The sequence below is a fragment of the Ostrea edulis genome, chromosome 3 (genome assembly GCF_947568905.1).
Source record: "Ostrea edulis chromosome 3, xbOstEdul1.1, whole genome shotgun sequence".
NCBI classification, from domain to species: domain Eukaryota; kingdom Metazoa; phylum Mollusca; class Bivalvia; order Ostreida; family Ostreidae; genus Ostrea; species Ostrea edulis.
Genome location: NC_079166.1, coordinates 84375255 through 84399821, shown reverse-complemented (window position 1 = coordinate 84399821; position 24567 = coordinate 84375255). Strand labels below are relative to the sequence as shown.

General features: G+C 34.3%; 2 protein-coding genes across 2 annotated transcripts in view; both read right to left on the bottom strand.

Annotated features, from left to right (window-relative positions):
- Positions 1-24567, bottom strand: part of LOC125673012 (uncharacterized) — a 1263960-nt gene that overhangs the window by 636136 nt on the left and 603257 nt on the right. The gene's annotated exons all lie outside the window — the stretch shown is intronic.
- LOC130052944 (probable serine/threonine-protein kinase pats1) lies at positions 10769-24534 on the bottom strand. Its single transcript, XM_056159234.1, has 4 exons — positions 24293-24534; positions 18185-18321; positions 14775-16040; positions 10769-14178 (listed from the first exon to the last, which is right to left on the bottom strand). The coding sequence occupies exons 1-3, from the start codon at positions 24462-24464 to the stop codon at positions 14775-14777; spliced, it is 1575 nt and encodes a 524-aa protein (XP_056015209.1). The 5' UTR covers positions 24465-24534; the 3' UTR covers positions 10769-14178.

The window sequence follows — 24567 nt, the reverse complement described above, 5'->3', positions numbered from 1 at the left end:
TGATCAAACCGAACGAGTATTTTGAATTGCCAGATTATAGCTATAAGTGAGATATGGCGCTTTCTAATACCCTTCTATTAACAATCGTATACTAATGGACGCTCCCTAGAAAGAATCACAGCACATCTTATTCAGATTCGAAACAGCTCTTTAAATCTTCGACATGTTTCAAGTGTGCAGATAATATAGGGTCTAATTTTGCATTTCATAAATGTGGTGTAAAAGGGTAGGCCTACAAGAAGAGAGAGTGCACGAAACATGGCATGGATATACCCACAAAACTAATATTCCTCCATAGACGCCTACTCTTCAACAAGTCAGAGCTATCCCCGCGCTGCCCCTACAATCATCCCATGTAATCTTTCTATCTCACATACACTCACATCTCTCTCTTTAAGAGATAGTGGCTCTATTTTGAGAGAACGAATTTCATGTATGAAAAGTGCTTCATACATGTACCTATGAAGTTGCAAATTTATAGATGTGCTTACTCCATCTGTTCAATTTGATTCGTACTTTGTAAAAGTACCAATTCTGTAGCTATTTTGTACATTTTACTTCATGCTTATCGCTAGTGCAGTAGTTGGCTTAAATTCTTTGTTTTGATAGTACTGATGGATTCTTTTTACAATAAGTTAACATGATAAGTGGTAAAGTGCTGTTCATGAATATTATGTTCACTAAAATTAAAACTGCACTGCCCAGGCAATGTTGTTTATGCCGAATTCAAAGATTTCATTTTCTTATCAAACCATAGCAAATGGTAGTACATGTATTATCATCGGCTAAATTCACATTGTATTCATAATCAGAATAAATGTTTTGGTACATTCTTGAAAGACACAGTTCGTCATCTTTCTACTACGTGATAAACATCGAACTCTAGAACAATCTAGGTCACATATTTCACTCAAGTCCAAGTATTACAGAACAATATGATACTTTATTTATGAGATATCTTATAAAAATATAAGATATTTTATAAAGTTTAAAAAATATCTTCTAAAACATATAAGATATCTTATATGTTTTACAAGATATCTTATAAAATGTATGAGATATATTATAAAATTTCTGTTATAAGATACCTTATAAAAGTTATAAAATATCTTTTAAGAGTTAATGAGATATCTTAAATCAAAAACGTTAATAAGACATCTTATAAAGTTTATATGAGATATATTTACTATATGATATATCTCGTATAAAAACATATTAAGATATTTTATATCTTTTATAAGATGTCTTATAATATTTATGAGTTATCTTTGAAGAGGAATAAATGTAAAAACGGCGAGCCATAAGGATGCTATGTATTTAGTATTGTGTTGCTAAAATGTTGCAACTCGTGTGTTTGCAAAATAAATTTCCATCAAATTCCATCCAGAAATGTCCAGTTTTTTGTTTGTTGGCTTTGTATCGTACTGGACTTGTGTCACAAATGTGTGCAGGTACGTGCGTGTGTAATGTAAAACAAACTTTATTACACATGAATGCACACACATTCGCACGCACGCACACACATATATACACACATACACGTATACGCACATGTATGCACACACCCGCGCGCACACACTCACACCGTCACTCAAATACGCACACACACACATGAACACACACCCATTTTGCAAAACAAATGAAAAGTTGGCGTTTGGGACAGGGGGCTTGGGTGGCGACCATTCGTGCTAGGGTATGGCCTAAAATTGACGGCCATTAGTGTCCACCCTCACGGCACATTCGGTCACCGGGCGACCGCACGTATCGTTGTCAGGCGACAGAACGTGCCAATGCGACCAAACGTGCCGTAACAATGTATTTTGTCAGAGCGTCACAGAGTCGTGAACACAGATTTCACTACATTACCAGTAAAGTTATGTAAGACATCTTGGTTTGTATTGCTGATAAATTCGGTTACTAGTGTATATGTAGTTTGTGTAACATGGAATGGACTCTGTTACTTGGATGTATACGTTTATGAATTTCAAGAACAATTTCTTCAAGAACATACGGTTATACATTGAAAGTAAATAGGTATTACATCAACTCTGTATTGAAATTTGTCATCTATATATAATGATAATGGAAGGGTGTGAACAGTTTCGTTTAAAATCAGTATTTTGCAAATGCTATGCTCGTTATAAAACGATCATTAGAAGGTTGTAAAAAAAATGCAAGTCTCCAAAGGAAAGGTGAAATAACGAACAGTGATTAATCTCATAACTCAAGTCTCCAAATGAAAGGTGAATTAACGAACAGTGATTAATCTCATAACTCAAGTTCCCAAATGAAAGGTGAAATAACGAAGCGGTTAAACTCATAACTCAAGTCTTCAAATGAAAGGTGAAATAACGAACAGTGATTAATCTCATAACTCAAATCTCCAAATGAAAGGTGAAATAACGAACAGTGATTAATTTCATAACTCAAGTCTCCAAATGAAAGGTGAAATAACGAACAGTGATTAATTTCATAACTCAAATCTCCAAAATGAAAGGTGAAAAAACGAACAGTGATTAATCTCATAACTCAAGTCCCCAAATGAAAGGTGAAATAACGAAGTGGTTAATCTCATAACTCAAGTCTTCAAATGAAAGGTGAAATAACGAACAGTGATTAATATCATAACTCAAGTCTTCAAATGAAAGGTGAAATAACGAACAGTGATTAATATCATAACTCAAGTCCCCAAATGAAAGGTGAAATAACGAAGTGGTTAATCTCATAACTCAAGTCTTCAAATGAAAGGTGAAATAACGAACAGTGATTAATCTCATAATTCAAATCTCCAAATGAAAGGTGAAATAACGAACCGTGATTAATTTCATAACTCAAATGTCACAGTATTTGAAAAGTCCGTTTTATTGGAATTGCAGTAATTGATTCCAGGAAATACATCGCCGAAAATAAACAAAACGATGGCAAAACGGTATCAAAGAAAAAACTACATTTATTTCTCTGCACTCAAATTTCGCACAAATCTAACTGAGAATTCTATAAAAATTCGACTGCTGTATATATTGACATACAATCGTACCACAACATTTATTAATTTGAGTTCGTGGTAATAGATTGCCTATACATTACTTAGAAAAATAACTGGTCCAATTTCTAAACAGTTCAGCATTATCCCCCTTCTGGAGAAATAAGGGGAATATGAGTACATGATCAGTCCCGCAACACCAGGTATGCTACTTTATCGCTCTTTAGACATCTCCAATTCTATTTCCAAGACATTTTGCATGATTATTGTCTAAAGAATGGCAAAGAAACTATTACACGCGATATTTTTTAATGATTCTCGACACGTTACATCTGTGTACCTCGAAACAAATCTCAATTTATTGATAACAAACTTCGAGTTTGATATTACCCTGATGTATCAGTTATCAACAGTTGATTCAATGTAGGGTCCCATGGATTGTGCAGAATCACATTGTCCAAACCACCATCAATGTCGTCTAGAATAGACAAAACAACCTCTTTTGTTAAGTCGAAATCTCTTTTTAAAATCTGTATCATTATAATACATGATAGGATCAAGTATGTTTCTAACATTGTGTTCACTTCTTATCAACCTTTCTACAAGGTGATATCGCCAACTATGTCCAGTACATCCAAATACATCAAGCTGGTTTAATCTACTGCGCACTTATTTGTCGAAATGCACATCTGGTGCATCAAAATTGGTACCGTATAAGTTTTACATTGTAATGAGTCAGATTTAATTAACGTCAATATTACATGTTATTCTAGATTTTTATATAGTTTTGACCATTAGAAGAAACAAAACACACATATTACATTTCTGGTAGGTCAAAAGTGTAAAGTGAAGATAACGAACAGTGACCAATCTCATAAATCCCATAAGCAATACAAAATAAATAGTTGGACAAACACGGACCACTGGACACACCAGATGTGTGTTGTGTGATGTCAAGAGTATACACACGTTCCGTACATTCTGTCTGCGTGTCTTGAAGTTGTCTGGCTCACACGTTTAGCCTAAACGTGGTTTCTGTTACCAAATTTTGTTATACGTTTTCAAAATTGAAAAATAAATTACATGGCAGAGCAAAATGATTACCTTCACGGTCAATTCTTCGTTTAATCCTTGCGCAGTTTTTCTTTAATAAAATTTAAGTTCCTTTTAAAAAGATGAATGTTTCTCTTATACTAGTATTTTGTATATGTACAGTACTAGATTGTTCAACCAATCTTAAGATTGTTAGTGCTATCATTCGATAATATTTACATAAGTCATCTAATCTTCAATAAAAACATTGTATTTGAAAGGTCGGTGTCTTGTTGAAATATATATGTAGTTCGTAATATCTTAGCTTGTAGACGCTTTATTCAATGAATAGGAAATGTGATTGCATAAACCATTGTTAAACGATTTGCAAATTTCAGGAACATAATATATATCACTGATATTAAAGTGTGTTGCCATGATACAATTGTGTTTTCATATTTTAGAGAAAGTTATGCTATCCACATTAACAAGTTTATGTACTGCTTAAACCTAGGTCATAACGTAATTTCAGTAGTACGTAGACCTTGGGTGGTGACTAGTCTCAGTAGTACGTAGACCTTGGGTGGTGACTAGTCTCAGTAGTACAGAAACGGTGAGGTGTCAGCAAGTTTCCACTGCGTAAACCACCGGGAATCGGGGACAGCCAATGTTTGCATACTCCGTAAACCCTTATAAATTGAACGTTTCCAAGCTGATACCTTGCGGAAACCATCTTTTCGCTTAAGTCACTGAAAAGTTTACTCATACTTTCCGCACTATTGATACTATACTGTTCATGCAGTGCATTGTTTAATCAGTTTGCATCATTCCTGCATTGGGTCCCAAAAATAAGTTTAAAAACCAATCAATTATTCAATACCTCGACGATTCGTTGCTGTCAGCCAAATTCAAAGATTACAGACCCTGAAACGTGCTACTACACCAGTTGCACGGTACGGTTCGGTACGCTTTATGAACGGTACGGTTCGTTTTCTGAACGGTACGGTTCGTTTCTTGAACGGTACGGTTCGTTTCTTGCACGGTACGGTACGCTTCTTGAACGGTACGGTTCGCTTCTTGCACGGTACGGTCTGCTAAAAATAGCTGCACGCTTTGTGAACGGTTTGCACGTTTTATTAATGAGGTGGGCGTGGCCTGAACGCTTTGACTTTGTATAAATTGTACGTTTCGATAGTTTGTTTTCACTCGATCGGTCTTATTCGGCTCTTTGATTATCGGCTGCAGGATTTGTGGTTGTGTTAGAATGTGCACATGGGGAAATGAGACGTTATTTTTGATTGCTTCGATGGAATAATTCCATATTGATAACGTACATAAAAGTTATGAATAAAAGTTTTTAGAATTTGCTTAAGTCTAAGTCTTAGTGGTTGTTATTACGTTTCAATTTGTTTTTCATTTCTCATCAGACATTTATTAATTTACGATTTTATAAAAAGTTGTTACATGAACTGCTCCCCGACATGGGCGTGCGTAAGTGTACAAACAAAGCGTATTAAGTTTCCGGATATAAATTACAGTGCCTAAATTGGAAAAGTTTTTAAGAAGAAGTGAATTTTGTTTTGAATACACTAAAGTCGCAAATGACACAATGATTATTTTCTGCACTTCACATTTATTGTGATTTATCATCGGCATTATGAAAGATCCAGGATATCTGCACGTGAAGTTTGTACGTCCTTTTTTGTCAGCATTCAGTCATTCATAATTAATAATGTTAGATATCTGTTGCATTTGTCTTTGAATCAAATAAAATGATGATAATACATATATATTCCTATCCTTTATCACGCGAAGTCCGATTTTCATTTCCCTGACTTTATTTTTGATCACTGAAATTGAATTAAAAAAAAATTAACAGAAAAGTAAGGCAAGTGTATAGTTTGCAATAAAAATGTTTCATATACCTTTTCTATATATTGTTGAAATACTTGAAAATGCTGAAATGAATAATTTTTGGCGTCCGATTTGATGCTTTGCATCAATTTAACTTGTTTACATTCTTTTACACATGTATGTATCTATTTATTTCTCTGTCGATGTAATTAAAAATTGTTTATTAGTGTATATAATAAATCCGCCAATCTACATCTATCTATATGGGTCGTTATCAATGTAGAAGAGAAAAAGATATGTCAAAATTATTGCTAATAAAGTAATGAAAATATTACAGTGTAGAACGTGACAATTTTTCTAATCGGTCTAGAAATTTCTCATATGATTCAGACACTGTACGTAGGAAAGTACATATTGAATACAACAGTAGACAACCATTCGTCTCATAGCGAATTAGAAATCTTCAAACACTTTGCCACGTAGTTTTGAAATCGTACTTTGTTTTAAGCATCTCGGTGATTTTCACAGTTGATAACCCAGCTTCGTGATGTTTGAGGATAATGCTTCGAATAGCCAGCGATAGTCTACGACCTCCTTTCCCATCGGGCGCCATTGTGAAAATAATATACTGTGGCTGAAAAAGTGGGTCACGTGACATAAATTGCACGCTTTCTGCACGGTACGGTACGCTTTCGGGCTTTTGGGGGCGGGGTTTGCATAATATTATCCTGCACGCTTTCTGCACGGTACGGTACGCTTTTTGAACGATACGGTTCGTTTCTTGAACGGGACGGTACGTTTCTTGAACGGTACGGTTCGTTTTTTGCACGGTACGGTACGGTTCGTTTCTTGCACGGAACGGTTCGGTTCGTTTTTAAGGTGTAGTAGCACGTTTCAGGGTCTGTATCTATTCTAAAAAGTAATTGATACATAACGGTGAAAATTCAGAAATATTGCAATTTTTCAAATTTGAACCAAACCTAATCAGAACTATAAAAGAGTAGTCATAGAGAACATTGTGATCAGAAAATTACATTCCTTTGGTGTAAATTGGTTTACAAATTAATTGAATTTATAAAAATCTAATTTATTGATGAAAAGTCCATACAATTAGCAACAATGTGATTATTTTAGCAATTTCTATCAATTTTGATCGGGATCGGTACTTTTTTCTTCTCTCGTTCAATTCCAATCTAAAATGTATTCATATTTCTAAATTGTGGCCATTTCATTTAAATTTTTCTTTTACATTTTCAAAATGTATGTGTGTAATATATCTTTTTTGTAATCATTGATATGTTTTGAAAGATTTTATCCGTAAATTAAAAAAACCCATTTTGATAAATACTGTTTTCAATTTACCCAAACCTTTTTTTCTCTCTAGAAGATAGAACGTGTATCTCAATCTTCTAAACATGTATTATTAGATATTCATACAATACAATAAATTACAGCGAAATTTAGACTCTAGAATCTCTTATTTACAAACAAAACACCTTTCTTACAATTCCGGAAAAAATCACAGAAAATCATATAAAATAATTGAGAGCCTGTACCACTGGTTCAATTGTGAAATCATACTTCATAGGAGGTGCTTAAACGAGCCATTGAATCAAAGTTTAGTGTAATGGGCCACCTTAACATGTAACTTGTTATGGTAAAGCAATGTATCAAATATTAAATTAATATCTGCAAGCATGACATAGAAACTCCATGCTATCCTTCGAGTCCAAGGGTCATAACTCAGTGAAAATCAACGGGACAAATTTGATCTGTTACTTGTTATGATAAATCAAGGCACCAAATATTAGATGAATATCTACAAGCACAACAAAAAAAGTCCGAAGAACTGGTAATCCATTTTTTTTTTCAGTCAAAGGATCATGACCTTAAGACCCGTTGGACTTCTGGGTGTTGCTACATGTAAAACGCGGAGCAAAAAATGAAACAGAAAACGGAAGGGAACGTAAAACAGAAAATAATGTATGCAGTAATGTGTCACGAGGAGGTCAGCATTTAGGTTTATCATGAAAAAGGGAAGCAGAAATTACAGAAAGAGAGCGGGAAGTCATCCACAGAATCTACCGTTTCATATTCTTCATACTATTGCATTCGTATTTTAAAATCATTAGCTTGCCATAAAAATATTAATAAAGAAAAAAATCATACTATTTTGTATTGCTTATAGGAGCTATGAGATTGATCACTGTTCGTTATCTTCACCTTGCACTGAAAAATGTTATATCCAATGAATACCCCCACCCCAACAAAACTGTGTAGAAGATAAAATATTTTTTCAAGAATTTTCCCCAAACAAAGCCTTCTTAATCGAGCTTGATTTTATTCGTACTTTAGTTCTACATCTGGTTATAATACAAGTACGTATCTATGTATCACATGAACTTCTAAAGCGAACGAGTCCGGTGTGTATGAAAGGTTGTCTCATTTGGGATGAATTTATGTGAAAGTTCGTATATTTACCGACATCCTGTGGATTAGTGTTGAACCCGAAGAGATACAGTGGGAAAGAAAGCGAAACAGAATTAATGAAAACTAGGGTTACGTTTACGATCCATATAAACAGATATGAAATAGCTAAAAGACTAACAGGCAATTTATGCTTGAATGCAATGAAATAGTCACCCCATTATTAATCTAAATATTAAGATACAAATGTTTAGTTTAGAAATAAACTGCTAGATGTCCTCCCTATTTAGAATTGGAGTTCTGCGGTCACAAAGTCTCTGTTAGTTAAAAATAATCTATCAAACACAAGATGTTTAACTTGCTGACATAATAAGATCCCCGCACCTCAGATCTCCAGATTTTTTCCGCATTTAAATGAAGGAAACAATGCGGACGGGAGTATTGAGACTCTTTTTCCGGACACATTTTTAAAATGTGGAAATGAGGGAATATGAAGTTCTTTAACAGAAATGCAGAAATACGGAAATATGTTAGTAAAAATACATAAATACGGAAATATGTAACAAATATGCATAGATACAGAAATCTGTAATAGAAATACGGAAATGTGTAATAGAAATACAGAAATCTCTAACAAATATGCATAAATACAGAAATATGTAATAGAAATACGGAAATCTGTAACAGAAATACGGAAATCTGCAAAAAATGTAAAAAAAAAAAAAAAAAAAAAAGAGAGAGAAAATTCTTCAATAAACTTCAGTTAAATTCTTATGGAAATATTTACTGCATCATAATGAAACTTTAAAAGTTACAATTCAAAGTTCTGTTAACAAATAAACAGATAAATTGATAAAAACCAAACATCTGCAACCATGTGCAGTTCTTTGATTTGTTCACTTCGACACTTGTTCTATATTTGGTCATAAAATCACTCGAGTTTCATCCACAACAACTCCACCGGCCACCGTAAGTTCCATCCATTTTTTATGCATTTCAAAGGATCTGTATTCATATACATATTGTAGCAGTGAAAGAAAATTCACTTAGACAGTCATGGTTGAAGGTACACATTTGATAAAGCTATTTTTCGATTAAACTTTTTAAATATCCTCATTTTGGAAATATTCACAATCATCCATGAAGAACAGCTACAGAACACTTTCTGAAAAAATAAAATGAAATTACAAATAAGATTAATTAGTAATAAAACAACCTACAGCTAGACCCCTTATAACCAGAGTGTTAAATTACCCACATGTCTCTAATTAATGGTGCCATAGTTATTTTGATAGTCAATTCAATATTGAATGGACACTGTAAGGAAGAATCCTAATGTCTATCTAGAGCAAAATTAACCAGTCTATAAAATACACTGTAGATTGCCTGTATACATACCGTAATATCTGCATTCTCCAGCTACATGTACATAAATTCTTTGTCAACTGTTGTAAAACGGCATTAAACATCAAATCCATTGGTTTCTTGTCTGACCTCATGACCTGGCTCCAGTAAATAAATTAATAACACACCCCTATGCTTTTAAATTATGAACCCGATCTCTCTTTAAAAGACTTTCTTTTCAAAGTTTTTAATATCAGTAGGGGTAACTGAATATATGTTTCGAAGTTCAGAGCTCCGTATTTTTCCAGATGAATTTTTTTCTAAGTTCCGCATTCCTATTGCATTTCTGATTGAATATAGACTTAGTTCACCTTCCGGTATTTTTTTCAAAATATTTTACAGATGTTTTCCTCATTTCCTTACTTTCGTAGTTTCATTCATTTTCCCGTCTTTTTTCTGCATCTAAAATACGGAAATTTATGAAAATCTGACCTGCGGGTCATGAATTGTCGTTGTTATATACATACTACACTCCTTGTTGTAAATATACACATACACGGTATTATGTGTAAATTTACATGTAAATGTGCGTTAATGACATTTTGCCAACGGGGTATGCTCTTTCCATTATTTACCAATAGGTGCCGCTGCTAGTTAACACATCTATGAATGCCGATATTTCAAAGTTCTTACAAAACGCTTTGTAAATTCTTAGTACAAACGTTTAACTTCGCTTAATCAATTTATGATGCAGAATTTTAAGATAAAATTCTTTTACCCCAAATTTTGATTTTAATCATAATGAAATATTTTCTTTCAATATTTGGTGTTATCTTAGCTACATCAATCATTCTTATTCTAAAATTCTGTTCCGTTTTGCGTTCCTCGTTTTAGTAACATCTTCGACTTCGTCGGTATTGGACTAATAAAGGGGATATGATAGTGAAATGAAAGGAATTAGAAATAGTTTATGACCGTAGATTAGTTACAGAAAGGAGGTTATCCTGTTAAGAATTTTTTCATTGATACAATAATTGGTTTCTAAGGAAACGGCCTCCGATGTGTCCAATGTTGAAAAACAAAAATTCAGCTGTGGTAGATCCCAAGATATGCATTAAAACAAGCAGGTTGTGATTTGAATATATTTAATGGTCACCATTCATACAGTATGTGTCCGGATACTAACAGGTAAAATAAAATACATTTTCTATATGATTCCAATAAAAATAAAGAAAACTTTAGTCCGAATTTTCTCCGGAAAATGGCATTTCCATCAGATACATTTAAAGAAAAATGATCGGAAAGTTATGTTGAATATTATTAGACTTTTGAACGTTTTCTTTCATATCAAAGAAGATATGTACAGATTCATGTCAAACCAATATATGGGGATGTACATGATTTGATTAAAAATATATTATCAACTGAACGTCGTCTGCCTTCTTTATAAATTTTACATCCAAATCAGTACACACAAATCAAAGTATTTTTTTTTATATGAAATGCATTAACAAAACACAATGTGTTGACAGTATGCTCTTACTAGTGATTAATATGTGAAACTATATTTCGATAGCATGAAGACTTATTGAGATATTACAGACTTAATTCCTTTTGTCTTTGCATTTTGAGTGTACATTGTGAAGATTAACGCCCAAATATCGTAGTCAATATTAACGCATTCAGATGTTTTAAAATTTCATTGAAAAAATACATAAAAGTACAGAACTTTAAAAGGAAACACTAATGTATTGAGAAACAACCAAACTGATTATATATTACAAAATTCAGAGATTGAGTGTCAAATGCGGTGATTTTCATAAAAGTTCAATTTTATGCCTAACCTTAAACGAGATGCAGAACAGTAGCTCTCTGAGAAAATATTGGGATAGATCAGAGAGCTACAGATCTACCCCTTATAAAAACTATCGATTACGTCGTAAACAAAAAATGTTGCTTTTTTTTTTTTTTTTACAAAATAAAGTAAATTTTAAACTGTTCAATTTTTAAATATTGTACATATCCTCCACTTTTCATTCATATCAAATTTCTTTGGTGTAGCATACATCCTTAAAAAGTATGACTTTAATCAAAATCATAATCAATGCATCCCAAGACAACCACTTTCAATTTAGTACCGTATAAAGATGCTTTAAAGAGGAAATATTGTTGAAAATGTTTACCTGGGATTTTATTACGTCTGTACTATCTTGAACTTAACAACCCATTTAATTTTTAGAGAGCTTTTGGAATTGAAATGAAGATACCCACAAGCGTTAATGTTCGTGTGTTTTGTTACAAACAGAGGGGATCATAATTCCGCCACTTTTCCAGTGCTACACAGTAAATAACAATGTTAATACATGCAAGAATACATATTAATCCAGAATACAAAATGTTGGTATAGCATTATATACAAGTATAAGTATTGCTGTAGTATCGCTGTAGTATTTTACAGTATAGCTTAATACAGACATGAAGTGTCATCTATCACTGGGTCTAGCTCGTTATAAATGTGTATAGATCTAATTATTCAAACGAGAAAAATCGGAGTCAGTTTATTTTAAAATCATCCTTCTGAAAAATATTCTTCAGTCTACTAGTAGTTGATTTATCGAATTTACCGAGACGATGGCTTTTTGTTTATGCGGATCATTACGATATGTTTATCAAATTTTAATCGATCTAATAAAGATGAATGTAATAATTTAGTAGATGTATGTCATAATGAAAAATATTCCAACACTCTGCTTGACAAAAGCATAAACTATTGTCAATGACATAGGCATTACAATTTGTGGATCCTTGGTCTAGGTCTAACATTTGGATGTGAATGTCACGTTTTTGTCAGTGAAATGAGAATTATTTCAAAACATGAAAACATTTAACCCCTCCCCTTTACACGGGATGAAACGGTGACACTTTTAAAATAATAAAAGAAATTTGAAACGAAACAATCTCAAAAGTGTTACAGTAGCCGACACTCTTTACAGTCTATTAGCAAAGAAGTTGGACAACGTCAAAATGAAAAAGAAAAGTTGCAACAATTTGTTGTACATTGTGAGGTATTTAGAAAATACTGTTGATCCCCCTGGCCTCTCATTTTAGACCCTGACCCCTAAAACTTGATATCGTCTTACAGTTATCTACCATAGTTGTTCTACGACGTTGAACAAAATATATATTCAGTTTCGAGATATTTGAGATAGTCGAATTTTTGGGAGCAGCATTCGAATTTCTTAGGAAGGAGTCGCAAGAATTATTTTGAACCGTGAATATTATTTAGAATAGCGATATCAGCAATTCTTCTATGATGATTTACAAACAAGTTATCGTTGAAACGATAAAATAAAAAAGTTTCGTACATTAGTTCACTATAAATCCCGTATTATATGACGAACGATTTTCTTTCTATCAGTAGTTGGAGAACGCTAAAACAAGCATTTTGCATCAATAATGCTTCAAAAATGCATTAAAGATTTCGAGATCTTTACAAACACTTTTGACCTCTCGGTCCCTAGTTTCAGCATCTGGTCCCTGAAAATTGATATACGTTAATATGTGTTATCACAATCTACAACGTTTGTTCTAAAACGGTTAAGAAAGATATGTCGGTTTCCAGTTAATTGGAATACACAACTTAAGACTAGCTCCGGAATTCCTTTAAAAGGGTCGTAAGATAACTTTAAAGCTTGCATACAAGTTAGAATCTTCTGAGCAATTGTTCTATAATGCTTTGCAAAATATTTTTCGGTGAAGAGGTAAAAAGCATCAACGTTTTGTACAAAATTTCTCAAGAAATCCCGTACTACATAACCAATGATAAGCATTTTATCATATTAGATATTGCATCAAAATTGGTACCATATAAGTTTTACATTATGACCCCTGGGTCGAGGCCTCTGCTGGTGGACTGTTAGTCCCCGAGGGTCTCTACAGCCCAGTAGCTAAGTACTTCGTTACTAGCTTGAAAATACGGATGTATATCTAATTGCTGTTATAAAATTAGAAATTCATTTCAAAATTAAGGATTATCTCCCTCGTGCATAGTTCTTATCCTTGGACGAATTTGTCTCCACTTGTTTGGCACGCTGTTTTTGGCTATATTTACCTCTAAAACTTCATAGTTATTTCGGATTTCAAATTTTTCGGTTGAGCATCACTGAAGAGACATTATTTGTCGAAATGCGCATCTGGTGCATCAAAATTGGTACCGTATAAGTTTTACATTAGAAGTTGCAGAACGTCTATACATAGAAAGTTGCTTCAATAATGCTCCATAAATGATATAGATGTTGAGATATTTCTTTAAAAAATATTTTGCGTTTCTTTGTCCCTTTGTACGAGATTTACCCTTAATCAGAAATACCAAACAACCTCCCAAACTGGAGTTAATTCGTGTCACTTCAAAAGATTAGTGAAATATGAAATATGTACATATCGGTAAAAAATCACACAGCACCACACAATCTGCCGCAAGGTTTCCTCGAAATAAAATGTTATGTACTATCCCACTGTGATGCATTGGGGTTTGTGCCCTGAAATTAAAAGACAAAACATAAAACCTCGTAAGAGAGAGATAGGGAGTTATGGTGAATGGAGTCGTATTTCAGTTAGTCCAACTCTTCCGATATTCTACAGATACAATTGTAATTCTCACACCATTGTGTAAAATACAATAACATTTTTAACAGGTATTCTTTTAAACAATCTGGAAGCATGGGTATCTTTCATTGTATATCCAAAATGATGTGTATTCATTCTCGATAATATCAGAAGTTAAGACAAATCGTAAAGAGGAATTTCTGTGATTTAATCAAGAGAGTTACATTTTCTATTAATTGACTACTTTATTTCCATGTTCAAACAAAAATTCGATTTTTTTAAAGTCATTGCGAAAAGCTGTACAATAATTTTCTACAATGGCGTCGGTAGAGATGCAATAGAAGCTTGCGTAGCGCGCCCTCTTGTGGGAGAGCGATTCTTTAGCTCAAGTTTCAAAAGGTGAAAGTGTATGAAATATCAACCTTTGATTTAAGCTAGCAACAATGTTAAGAGGAAAATGGAGTAAATATCAATGTTATAGATTTAGACGAAGGGATACATGGTTCTTAATATTGTCTGAACTAATTACCTAATACCAGTACTTCAGAAGACTATCTCTATCTATGTCATGGCGTTCAGATTTCAGAACATGTTTTGGGCAAGGTCTCTTGTTAGTTTTCAAACGGGACACGGCTTCTTCACGTAGAAACATATCTTCATCTTCTTCCGTTATTTTCAGATCCTTACAAGCAAATCCCTTTTCACAGTCGACTTGTTCATGAAATGTGGTGGTAATTTCATTGATCATCTCTTCCACAACCGACCGTATACTCTTTGTTTCCTCTTCTTCCAGCTTGATATTTTTGGCTAGTGTAAATACTTGTAACTGGATTGAAGTTTTGCTTACTGCAATAACAATGTTGTGGTCTCCTCCTTCACCACTATAAAAGGCAGCATTTTTAAAGAAGAGATCGTCTCGCAGCGATTCCCATTTCCGAAAACAATTAACGAACAGGCGATAAGAGAAGAAATGGGGCAGGTAGTTTCTAAAATAGAATATAAACAAGGGTGTCTTGTTTCCTTCATCAATGATTTGCTTGTGTTCGTCTTTAAGATCCTTCTTATTGATGCTAGGGATATAATAAAACGTGTTTTCATTTTTCTTGTAACTCGTTCTTTTCTCTTCCTGAGACTTGACATTAGCCAGTATCCCGAGCTTTTCCATGTATGGCATAATTTCGTCTTTGTATTTGATATAAAATCCACCGTTTATTTTCTCCCACATTCTGATTAAAGTCGCATCAGACAATTTGCCGGTTTCTTCAAAATCTTTCCATTCCTTCGTTCTCTCTGTAAAATGACGTACATGCGTTGGATCTGTAATGATAGCTTTAAAGGCATCTACAAACCATTGGACGTCCAGAATAATAACATCTCGAAGCCTCTTGTCTGAGAAGTAGATGATTTGGCCTATTTCTTGATAAAACCGAAGCATGTCATCCATATCATTCTCATCTGAAAATTGAATTCTATCCATATCCCACAAGTCATTTCTTTTGAGAATTTTCTCTTTCTTTTTTTCATAAGCAATTTGCTCAAAATATGACCATTGAGTTGGTATTTTTTCTCCCCAGTGGGGAAGACCCGTTGCTGTCTGAACAATGCACTTCCTGACTTCATCGATGCTATCTTCTTGTTCTTTAGAGAGAGATCTAGGTGGACACTCAACTTCGAAATACCTTTCGGGTGAAATAAGACCCCCTAATGTCTGTTCTTTAGGTAAGCATTTCTCCAACTCCTCATAAAATGGATATTCAATCATGCTACTGTTGGCAGGATTCTCGGGTTTTCTCACCTATGACGAAAACCATATGATTAATATCAGACAATACATGTATTTACATCAAAGGCTAAACTTAATTCCATTTATTTACATTTGTTGATAAGACTCCGAATGCAACCTGAATAATATTATGTTTGTATTTTTCTATGTCCAGTATATCTGGAAGTCCTCGTTTGCCCAACTCTTAGTTTTGTATTCCTTATAGTAGCTATGAGGTTGATCACTGTTATTCTCTCATTTTCATTTGAAAATTGCAAACTCTATAATTTCTGGGCATGGGTCCTGACTTTATATCAAATTTAGATTTAGACAGGGAGAAATATATATTTCACATGTTTTGAAACCCAAAGTAAAGAAATGAATTGCAAAATAGATGTTTTTGCAGCAGATGTCATGGGTAGAAATAATGAATTGAATATTTCATCCGTATTACGTAAAAACCCGGTGTGGTTATTCCCACATTTGTGCAATTTATTATGAAAAGGCAACAACAAGTGTTAGTGACACGCTATGCTGCCGGGGAGAAAAGTATTGTCATTAGGTAATTACCTACATGCAAGGTAATACATAATATGAAGATCATCTTTAAAAAACATTCTCATCATAAATCCCAACACCGGGTGTTACTGAAAGTATAAGATGAAACTTCCTTCAACTAAGTATGATTTTTTTTGCATTTACTTATGCAACACGCCTTCTGATATGTTTTATCAAAGCACAAATCAACCATCAATGAAATTAGAATTATGTAAAATGGGGATGAATTTCGTTTTATAGTTTACCTTAAGAATACCTGTAAAATTGAGGGGTCAGCCTCTGATTTTATTTAAGCAATACAAATAAATAGTTTGGCAAACACGGACCCCTAGACACACGAGAGGTGGGATCAGGTGCCTAGGAGGAGTAAACATCCCCTGTTGACCGGTCACACCCGCCGTGAGCCCTATATCCTGATCAGGTAAACGGAGTTATCCACAGTCAAAATCAATGTGCCAAGAACGGCTTAACAATCGGTATGAAACACGTCAGACAGCATTTGACCCAATGATAGGTTGTATTGACGAACTAGATCATTATAACGACCATAGAATTTGTGAAATGCCGAGTTCAATCGAGAGTGTTGAAACCCCCGTACTATCAACTTGTTTGTCAGTAGCTTACCTCGATTTAAAAACTGACCATACGGAAAACAAGCTCTTGCATATCGAATCAGTTGAGATATATAAACACCAAATGCAGGTGATAATGGAATATTGCTACATAAATATTGGGTGTTGACGATGGAGAAGCTGAAATCATCCCGTTTGCCATACAGTTGATTTTTTCAGTTTGTCGACTTTGCACTATACGAGATACGTATAATGTAACATCAACACAATCTGACTAATCTGTACCCGTCTTAGAGCAACACCCTCATGTTGCAAAATTTTGGTATATCGTTTTCTGCTTTTGTTCAGTATGTATTTAGTTTTTTTTTACCGTATCAACAAACTTAAATAAGTATTTCAAATGATAAAGACAGAAATCGCTGTAATATTTCTGGCTCTTCTCTGGAACCTAAAACCCTTCCCCATCCTTAGGATAATGAAATTTACAATTTTGGTAAAGGACTTCTACTCTTTCTGAATACTTATTTAGTTTTAAATTAGTATCAATTGCATTAAAGGGGATATATTTTGTTTATAAATATAAACTGTATATACACATGTACCTAGCTTGGACCCGCCCTGCAATCCGAAACTATAACCAGGCGGGGATAATGAAATTCACAATTTTAGTATAGGCCTTCCTGTTATACATCACTATGCATTTAGCTTTTCTTGCAGATGTGAGGTTGTAAAGCAGATTTTCTCAAGTGATTAATATTTCGCATCTTTTTTCCCATCCCAAAGTCCCCAGAGTGATCAGCGCACAATGATGTACGTTGGTCAGTTGCAGTAGGTCACCTAAAATTGAGTTAACTCAAATTAAATCTTTGTCTCGAACGCGCTATCTATATATTGCCAGATTGATGGTTTGATCCACTGAGATAAAAATACATTTATCTATTTCCAGAAGACAAAGAATATATCACTGACATTCATTTTGATTCATTTGTGTACTTTCTTTTGATAAAACTTGGATACGTTATTCTTCTTTCATAAGTTACAACTTACATTTTCCGTTTCTAGCTGGTCCCTGTGTGTTGCAATTAATATCACCGGATTTACTCCCGCACGGTCCCCGAATTTTTCTTTCATCTTTTTGTCGTCACAGTAGGTTTTGATGGATTGCAACCAGAAAACAAAGTAGTCTACAAAATCAAACAAAAAATGTGTTACGATTTCATCTTACAAAATCAGATACCGAATATGGTAAACATCAAACAAAAAGACCAGTTATTTTATTTCTACAAATCAATTCGGAGAAAGCTCACATTGTGTCAATTACTGGGTGGTTGTTTTAAATGTTCTCTAATAGATTGTACTTTAAGTTACTGGGCCATAAAACTTAATTTACTTTCGATACGCGTGTATCATGAAAGGTGAAAATAACGAACAGTGATCCATCTCATACGTCATAGAATTAGAGCACCAGACCCTAGGATGTGTAAATCAAACACAGTTTACCTAGGATTTATCAGAGGTATAATTTCTAGGTGTTGCATGACTGGCTAATATCTGAGTGAAATTATTTGGTATTGAAAGAATACATCACCTTTTATTATATAAGTTTGAATTAAATGCCAGGATAAAAAATAATCCAACAAAATCGAGAAATGACTGAAGAAATTACCATGGTAGGGATGCGTTTGAAATGAAAAATTTAATTTAATGTAGATTGCTATGTGTTGTAAAAAAAATATACAAGTTTGACCTATATAATTTTTATCAGTTTTTTTTATAAGCACTTGGAATGAACTTTGAAATGTCGGTGGTAATTTGTTTAAAATTGATACGATTAATTAGTGAGATACATGTAACTATTTCATTATATGCACATTTTATAAAAGAAAGACTTAGATAAAACAGAGAAATGTCTTAGTTTTGTGAACCGGAGACCTTTTTTGTCAAATCAAGTATTGACCATTGTAAGGATTCCATTCAAAATTTTTCGCAACAATTAAGGAACGAATTTATCATTTTTTCGATGGATGAATGAATTGCATGCACTACGCGCAGTGATGCAAACGTTTTCCGTCTTATTTTTTTTCCGTGGAATTCCTCATCCAACGAAAAAATGATACATTCATTAATTATCATTTAATATTTCAAAACATTGAGTTTATACGATAAAACATTATTTGATTTGAGTTGAATTAACGAGTTATTCTTGGACTACATGCTATCTCATTTCGAGCTGGGCGCAGTAATTTGTGAATACTTAACTTAAAATAAAAACCCAACTAAATCCATTAGGCCTAATGGCGATTTCCTCGAATCGTTGTTTACTGTTGAGCAAACTGGTTTCTTGTGGACTGAAGTATGCAGTCTTAAAAGGATGGGTTAGAGATATGTCCTGTTGAGAGATAATTGCAGGGATTTAGTTGAGTGGAACTGGAATTAAGTGCAAAGTTCGATCTCGGTACTAACGGAAAGCGTGAGATACGTGCATAATCGAGATGTGGGATGGCAGGTAAGATTCCCTTGAGGGTTGTCACCGTTTCGAGGTGGAAACAGTTATTGTTACAGAAGGTTTTTTGAGTTTTATCAGTGAATTCCTAAGCAGTCAGAGCTGTTGTAACGTCGTACGGAAGCCTCGTTTCGGTGCCCTCTCACAAACATATTTAGTCCGAAATATATGACGTTTTCCTGGCTTTTTTATGATTTTGATATTTACCGTGCCTGGTAGGATTATGGAAGAACATATTATGCCGGAGTTCGAAACCATAGTCGTTTTAAAGGGCTACGATATTACAGTATATCTTAGGCAGTGTGCGGTATGTCTGGTATTTGGGTTCGTGAAATGAAGGTTGTCACAAGGTGGAAACTGGGCTATTGTCATCCCCGGTTAATTACATTTAACTCGTTAACTCTCAGCCCGGAATTGCGGAAGGCACAGGGCTCTGAATATTTATCAGTAAGCCGTTTTATGATTGATCAGAGTGATATATATATAAACCCGCTGTGGCAGAAGCAGACGTGTGTTGTTATATATGGAGGAGGGGGGTCCTCAAATAGCCATGTTTATTTCATTTTGCATAATTAATCATTATTTATATTTGATATTTGTTTGTTTTTATTTGATAAATTTATATAGATCGATATAATTGTTAAGTTTTTCTTTTCAGGATTCTCTTATCTACAGACCCTGAAACGTGCTACTACACCTTAAAAACGAACTGAACCGTTCCGTGCAAGAAACGAACCGTACCGTTCAAGAAAGGTACCGTATCGTGCAAAAAACGAACCGTACCGTTCAAGAAACGTACCGTCCCGTTCAAGAAACGAACCGTATCGTTCAAAAAGCGTACCGTACCGTGCAGAAAGCGTGCAGGATAATAGTATGCAAACCCCGCCCCCAAAAGCCCGAAAGCGTACCGTACCGTGCAGAAAGCGTGGAATTTATGTCACGTGACCCACTTTTTCAGCCACAGTATATTATTTTCACAATGGCGCCCGATGGGAAAGGAGGTCGTAGACTATCGCTGGCTATTCGAAGTATTATCCTCAAACATCACGAAGCTGGGTTATCAACTGTGAAAATCACCGAGATGCTTAAAACATCTTTGATATTCTTTTTTTTTTTAAATTACTTTCCGTAAATGTCACATTGTTTCAGTGCATATATGTGTATGTATGTTATCAATAAGTACCCAAGTTTTGACTGAATTATGCATAAAAATTCGTTTTATACTGTGAACTGTTAACAGAAATAGACGTCAGATCACTGCACGGATTTTGCATGCATGCTTCTGCAGCCAGTCCTGTGTACTGTGGATGTATATTTCACTTGCAGACTTTTAAAGAGTGAACCAAGGGGCATTTCGTTGTTTTAACGGAATTTCTGTTTCAATCAATTCTTTTAAATTCAAGGGTGAAGTTACATGTAACTACAATACTGTAATAGTACTTACAAGTAGCCTATTTAATTTCTTCATATAATCAGGGACGTCGACGTCCCTGATAATGCTACTACACGTATGGCACAGGGCTTGCCGTAAGAAGATGAAATTGATATTTGTAGCGTTAATGTATTCAATATGTACTTTCCTACGTACAGTGTCTGAATCATATGAGAAATTTCTAGACCGATTAGAAAAATTGTCACGTTCTACACTGTAATATTTTCATTACTTTATTAGCAATCATTTTGACATATCTTTTTCTCTTCTACATTGATAACGACCCATATAGATAGATGTAGATTGGCGGATTTATTATATACACTAATAAACAATTTTTAATTACATCGACAGAGAAATAAATAGATACATACATGTGTAAAAGAATGTAAACAAGTTAAATTGATGCAAAGCATCAAATCGGCCGCAAAAAATTATTCATTTCAGCATTTTCAAGTATTTCAACAATATATAGAAAAGGTATATGAAACATTTTTATTGCAAACTATGCACTTGCCTTACTTTTCTGTTAATTTTTTTAAATTCAATTTTCAGTGATCAAAAATAAAGTCAGGGAAATGAAAATCGGACTTCGCGTGATAAAGGATAGGAATATATATGTATTATCATCATTTTATTTGATTCAAAGACAAATGCAACAGATATCTAACATTATTAATTATGAATGACTGAATGCTGACAAAAAAGGACGTACAAACTTCACGTGCAGATATCCTGGATCTTTCATAATGCCGATGATAAATCACAATAAATGTGAAGTGCAGAAAATAATCATTGTGTCATTTGCGACTTTAGTGTATTCAAAACAAAATTCACTTCTTCTTAAAAACTTTTCCAATTTAGGCACTGTAATTTATATCCGGAAACTTAATACGCTTTGTTTTTACACTTACGCACGCCCATGTCGGGGAGCAGTTCATGTAACAACTTTTTATAAAATCGCAAATTAATAAATGTCTGATGAGAAATGAAAAACAAATTGAAACGTAATAACAACCATTAAGACTTAGACTTAAGCAAATTCTAAAAACTTTTATTCATAACTTTTATGTACGTTATCAATATGGAATTATTCCATCGAAGCAATCAAAAATAACGTCTCATTTCCCCATGTGCACATTCTAACACAACCACAAATCCTGCAGCCGATAATCAAAGAGCCGAATAAGACCGATCGAGTGAAAACAAACTATCGAAACGTACAATTTATACGAAGTCAAAGCGTTCAGGCCACGCCCACCTCATTAATAAAACGTGCGAACCGTTCATAAAGCGTGCAGCTAGTTTTAGCAAACCGTACCGTGCAAGAAGCGAACCGTACCGTTCAAGAAGCGTACCGTACCGTGCAAGAAACGAACCGTACCGTTCAAGAAACGAACCGTACCGTTCAGAAAACGAACCGTACCGTTCATAAAACGTACCGAACCGTACCGTGCAACTGGTGTAGTAGCACGTTTCAGGGTCTGTATATATAAATACGAAGCATCCAGAGGAATCCCAACATTCCAATACAAAGTAGTTCCGGCCATTTTGTTGTTCGTTGGATACGATATTACAATAATTCTCAAGCCAATGAAAAAGCAAGTAACATGTAAAATTAAATTATTGCATATTATTCTTTATTCCCGCCAAAAATTTGTAAGTTTAGTTTAAGAAATGAATTATTTTTTCGTTGGATGGAGGTATTCCACGAAAAAAAAAAACCGGAAAGCTGCATCAATGCGGGTAGCGCATGAGGCAAACGTTTCCCGTCCCTTTTTTTCGTGGAATTCCTCCATCCAACGAAAAAATAATGAATTCATTCTCTATCATTTGATTTTTTAAAACACTGAGGTTATATTATAAAACATTATATGAATTGGGTTTAATTAACGAGTTATTCTTGTACTACATTCTGTCATTTCTAGATGGGTGTAGTAATTTGTGAATACACAACTTTATAAAAAAAACTAAATCCGTTAGGCCTAATGGCGACTTCCACGATCTGCTGTTTACTGTTGAGCAAACGGGTTTCTTGTGGACTGAAGGATGCAGTTTTAAAAGGATGAGTTAGTGATAAGTCCTGTTGAGAGATAATTGCAGGAATTCTGTTGAGTGGAACTGGAATTAACTGCAAAGTTCGATGTCGGTACTAACGGAAAGCGTGGGCACGTGCATAATCAACATGGGGGATATCAGGTAGGGTTCTCTTGAGGGTTGTCACGGCTTCCAGGTGGAAAGGTGATTGTTACGGAAGGTTTTTCAAGTTTTATCAGCGAATTCTTAAGGTTTTGACAGCTGTTGTAATATCGTATGGAAGCCTCGTTTCGGTGCCCACTCATAAGCATATTTTTTTCTCTCATAAACACATTATGCCAGAGTTCTAAACCATAGTCGTTAAGCCCGGGCTACGATATTGCAGTATCTCTGAGGCAGTGTGCAAGGTGCAAACCGGAAGGTGAAGATAACGAACAGTGATCAATCTCATAACTCCTACAAGCAATACAAAATAGATAGTTGCGCAAACACGGACTCCTGGACACACTAGAGGTGAGACCAGGTGCCTAGGAAAAGTAAGCATCCTCTGTGGACCGGTTACACATGCCGTGAGCCCTATATCCTGATCAGGTAAACGGAGTTATCCGCAGTCAAAATCAGTGTGCCAAGAATGTAGTAGAGTACATGACTATTGTCATCCCCGGTTGAATGCATGTGACTTTCAGCCCAGAATTGCAGAAACAGACGGGTGTTCCTATATTAAGGGAGGATCCTCAAATAGCCATGTTTATTTCATTTTGCATAATTAATCATCATTTATATTTGACTTTTTTTTCGTTTTTGTTTGATAAATTTATATAGATCGATCTAATTGTTAAGTTTTTCTTTCAAGGATTTCCTAATCTAAATATAAATATGAAGCATCCAGAGGAATCCTCAACATTCCAACACAAAGTAGTTCCGGCCATTTGTTTTCTTCGTTGGATACGATATTCCAATAATTTTGCAACCAATGAAACAATGTGTAACGTGTCAAATTAAATGGTATCATGTGATTATGAAAATAAAGTCTAGAGTAGTTGTAATGGTAGAGGTTGCTGACTATAGTTGTTACCTGTCTACTCATGTTTTATAAGGTGACCATTCACAGATGTTCTTGAATAGTATACTAAACATTATAAGTGTTTTATGATGTGTTCATACATATTGCAGAATTACTCACGTTCATAAGTCCATTTCTCGAATAGTGATCCAATCGGATTGTGTCTCTCTGGATCATATGCTATGTCTTTCAGCTTTTTTGACATATCAATGACCAAGAGATAAAACGCCCTCCTGGACAGATAGATTTGATGACAGGCATAGTAAGCCACTTGACCAGCGAAATCTGTCATGCTGATAAGTCGTTTATTTTCATGTAGACTAGCTGTATTATCGTCCTTTCCAGATTTGTTATTCGGTTTGAAATCTAAATATAAAATGTTATCATGATACTAA

What these genes read in the sequence shown, in the direction of transcription:
- LOC130052944 (XM_056159234.1), bottom strand. Translation starts at nt 24,464, where the DNA reads ATGACAGATTTCGCTGGTCAAGTGGCTTACTATGCCTGTCATCAAATC. An exon ending in CGAGAAATGGACTTATGAAC is followed by an intron (nt 18,322 to 24,292) that starts GTGAGTAATTCT and finishes TTGATTTTGTAG; the next exon opens with ACTACTTTGTTTTCTGGTTG. An exon ending in ACCAGCTAGAAACGGAAAAT is followed by an intron (nt 16,041 to 18,184) that starts GTAAGTTGTAAC and finishes TTTTCGTCATAG; the next exon opens with GTGAGAAAACCCGAGAATCC.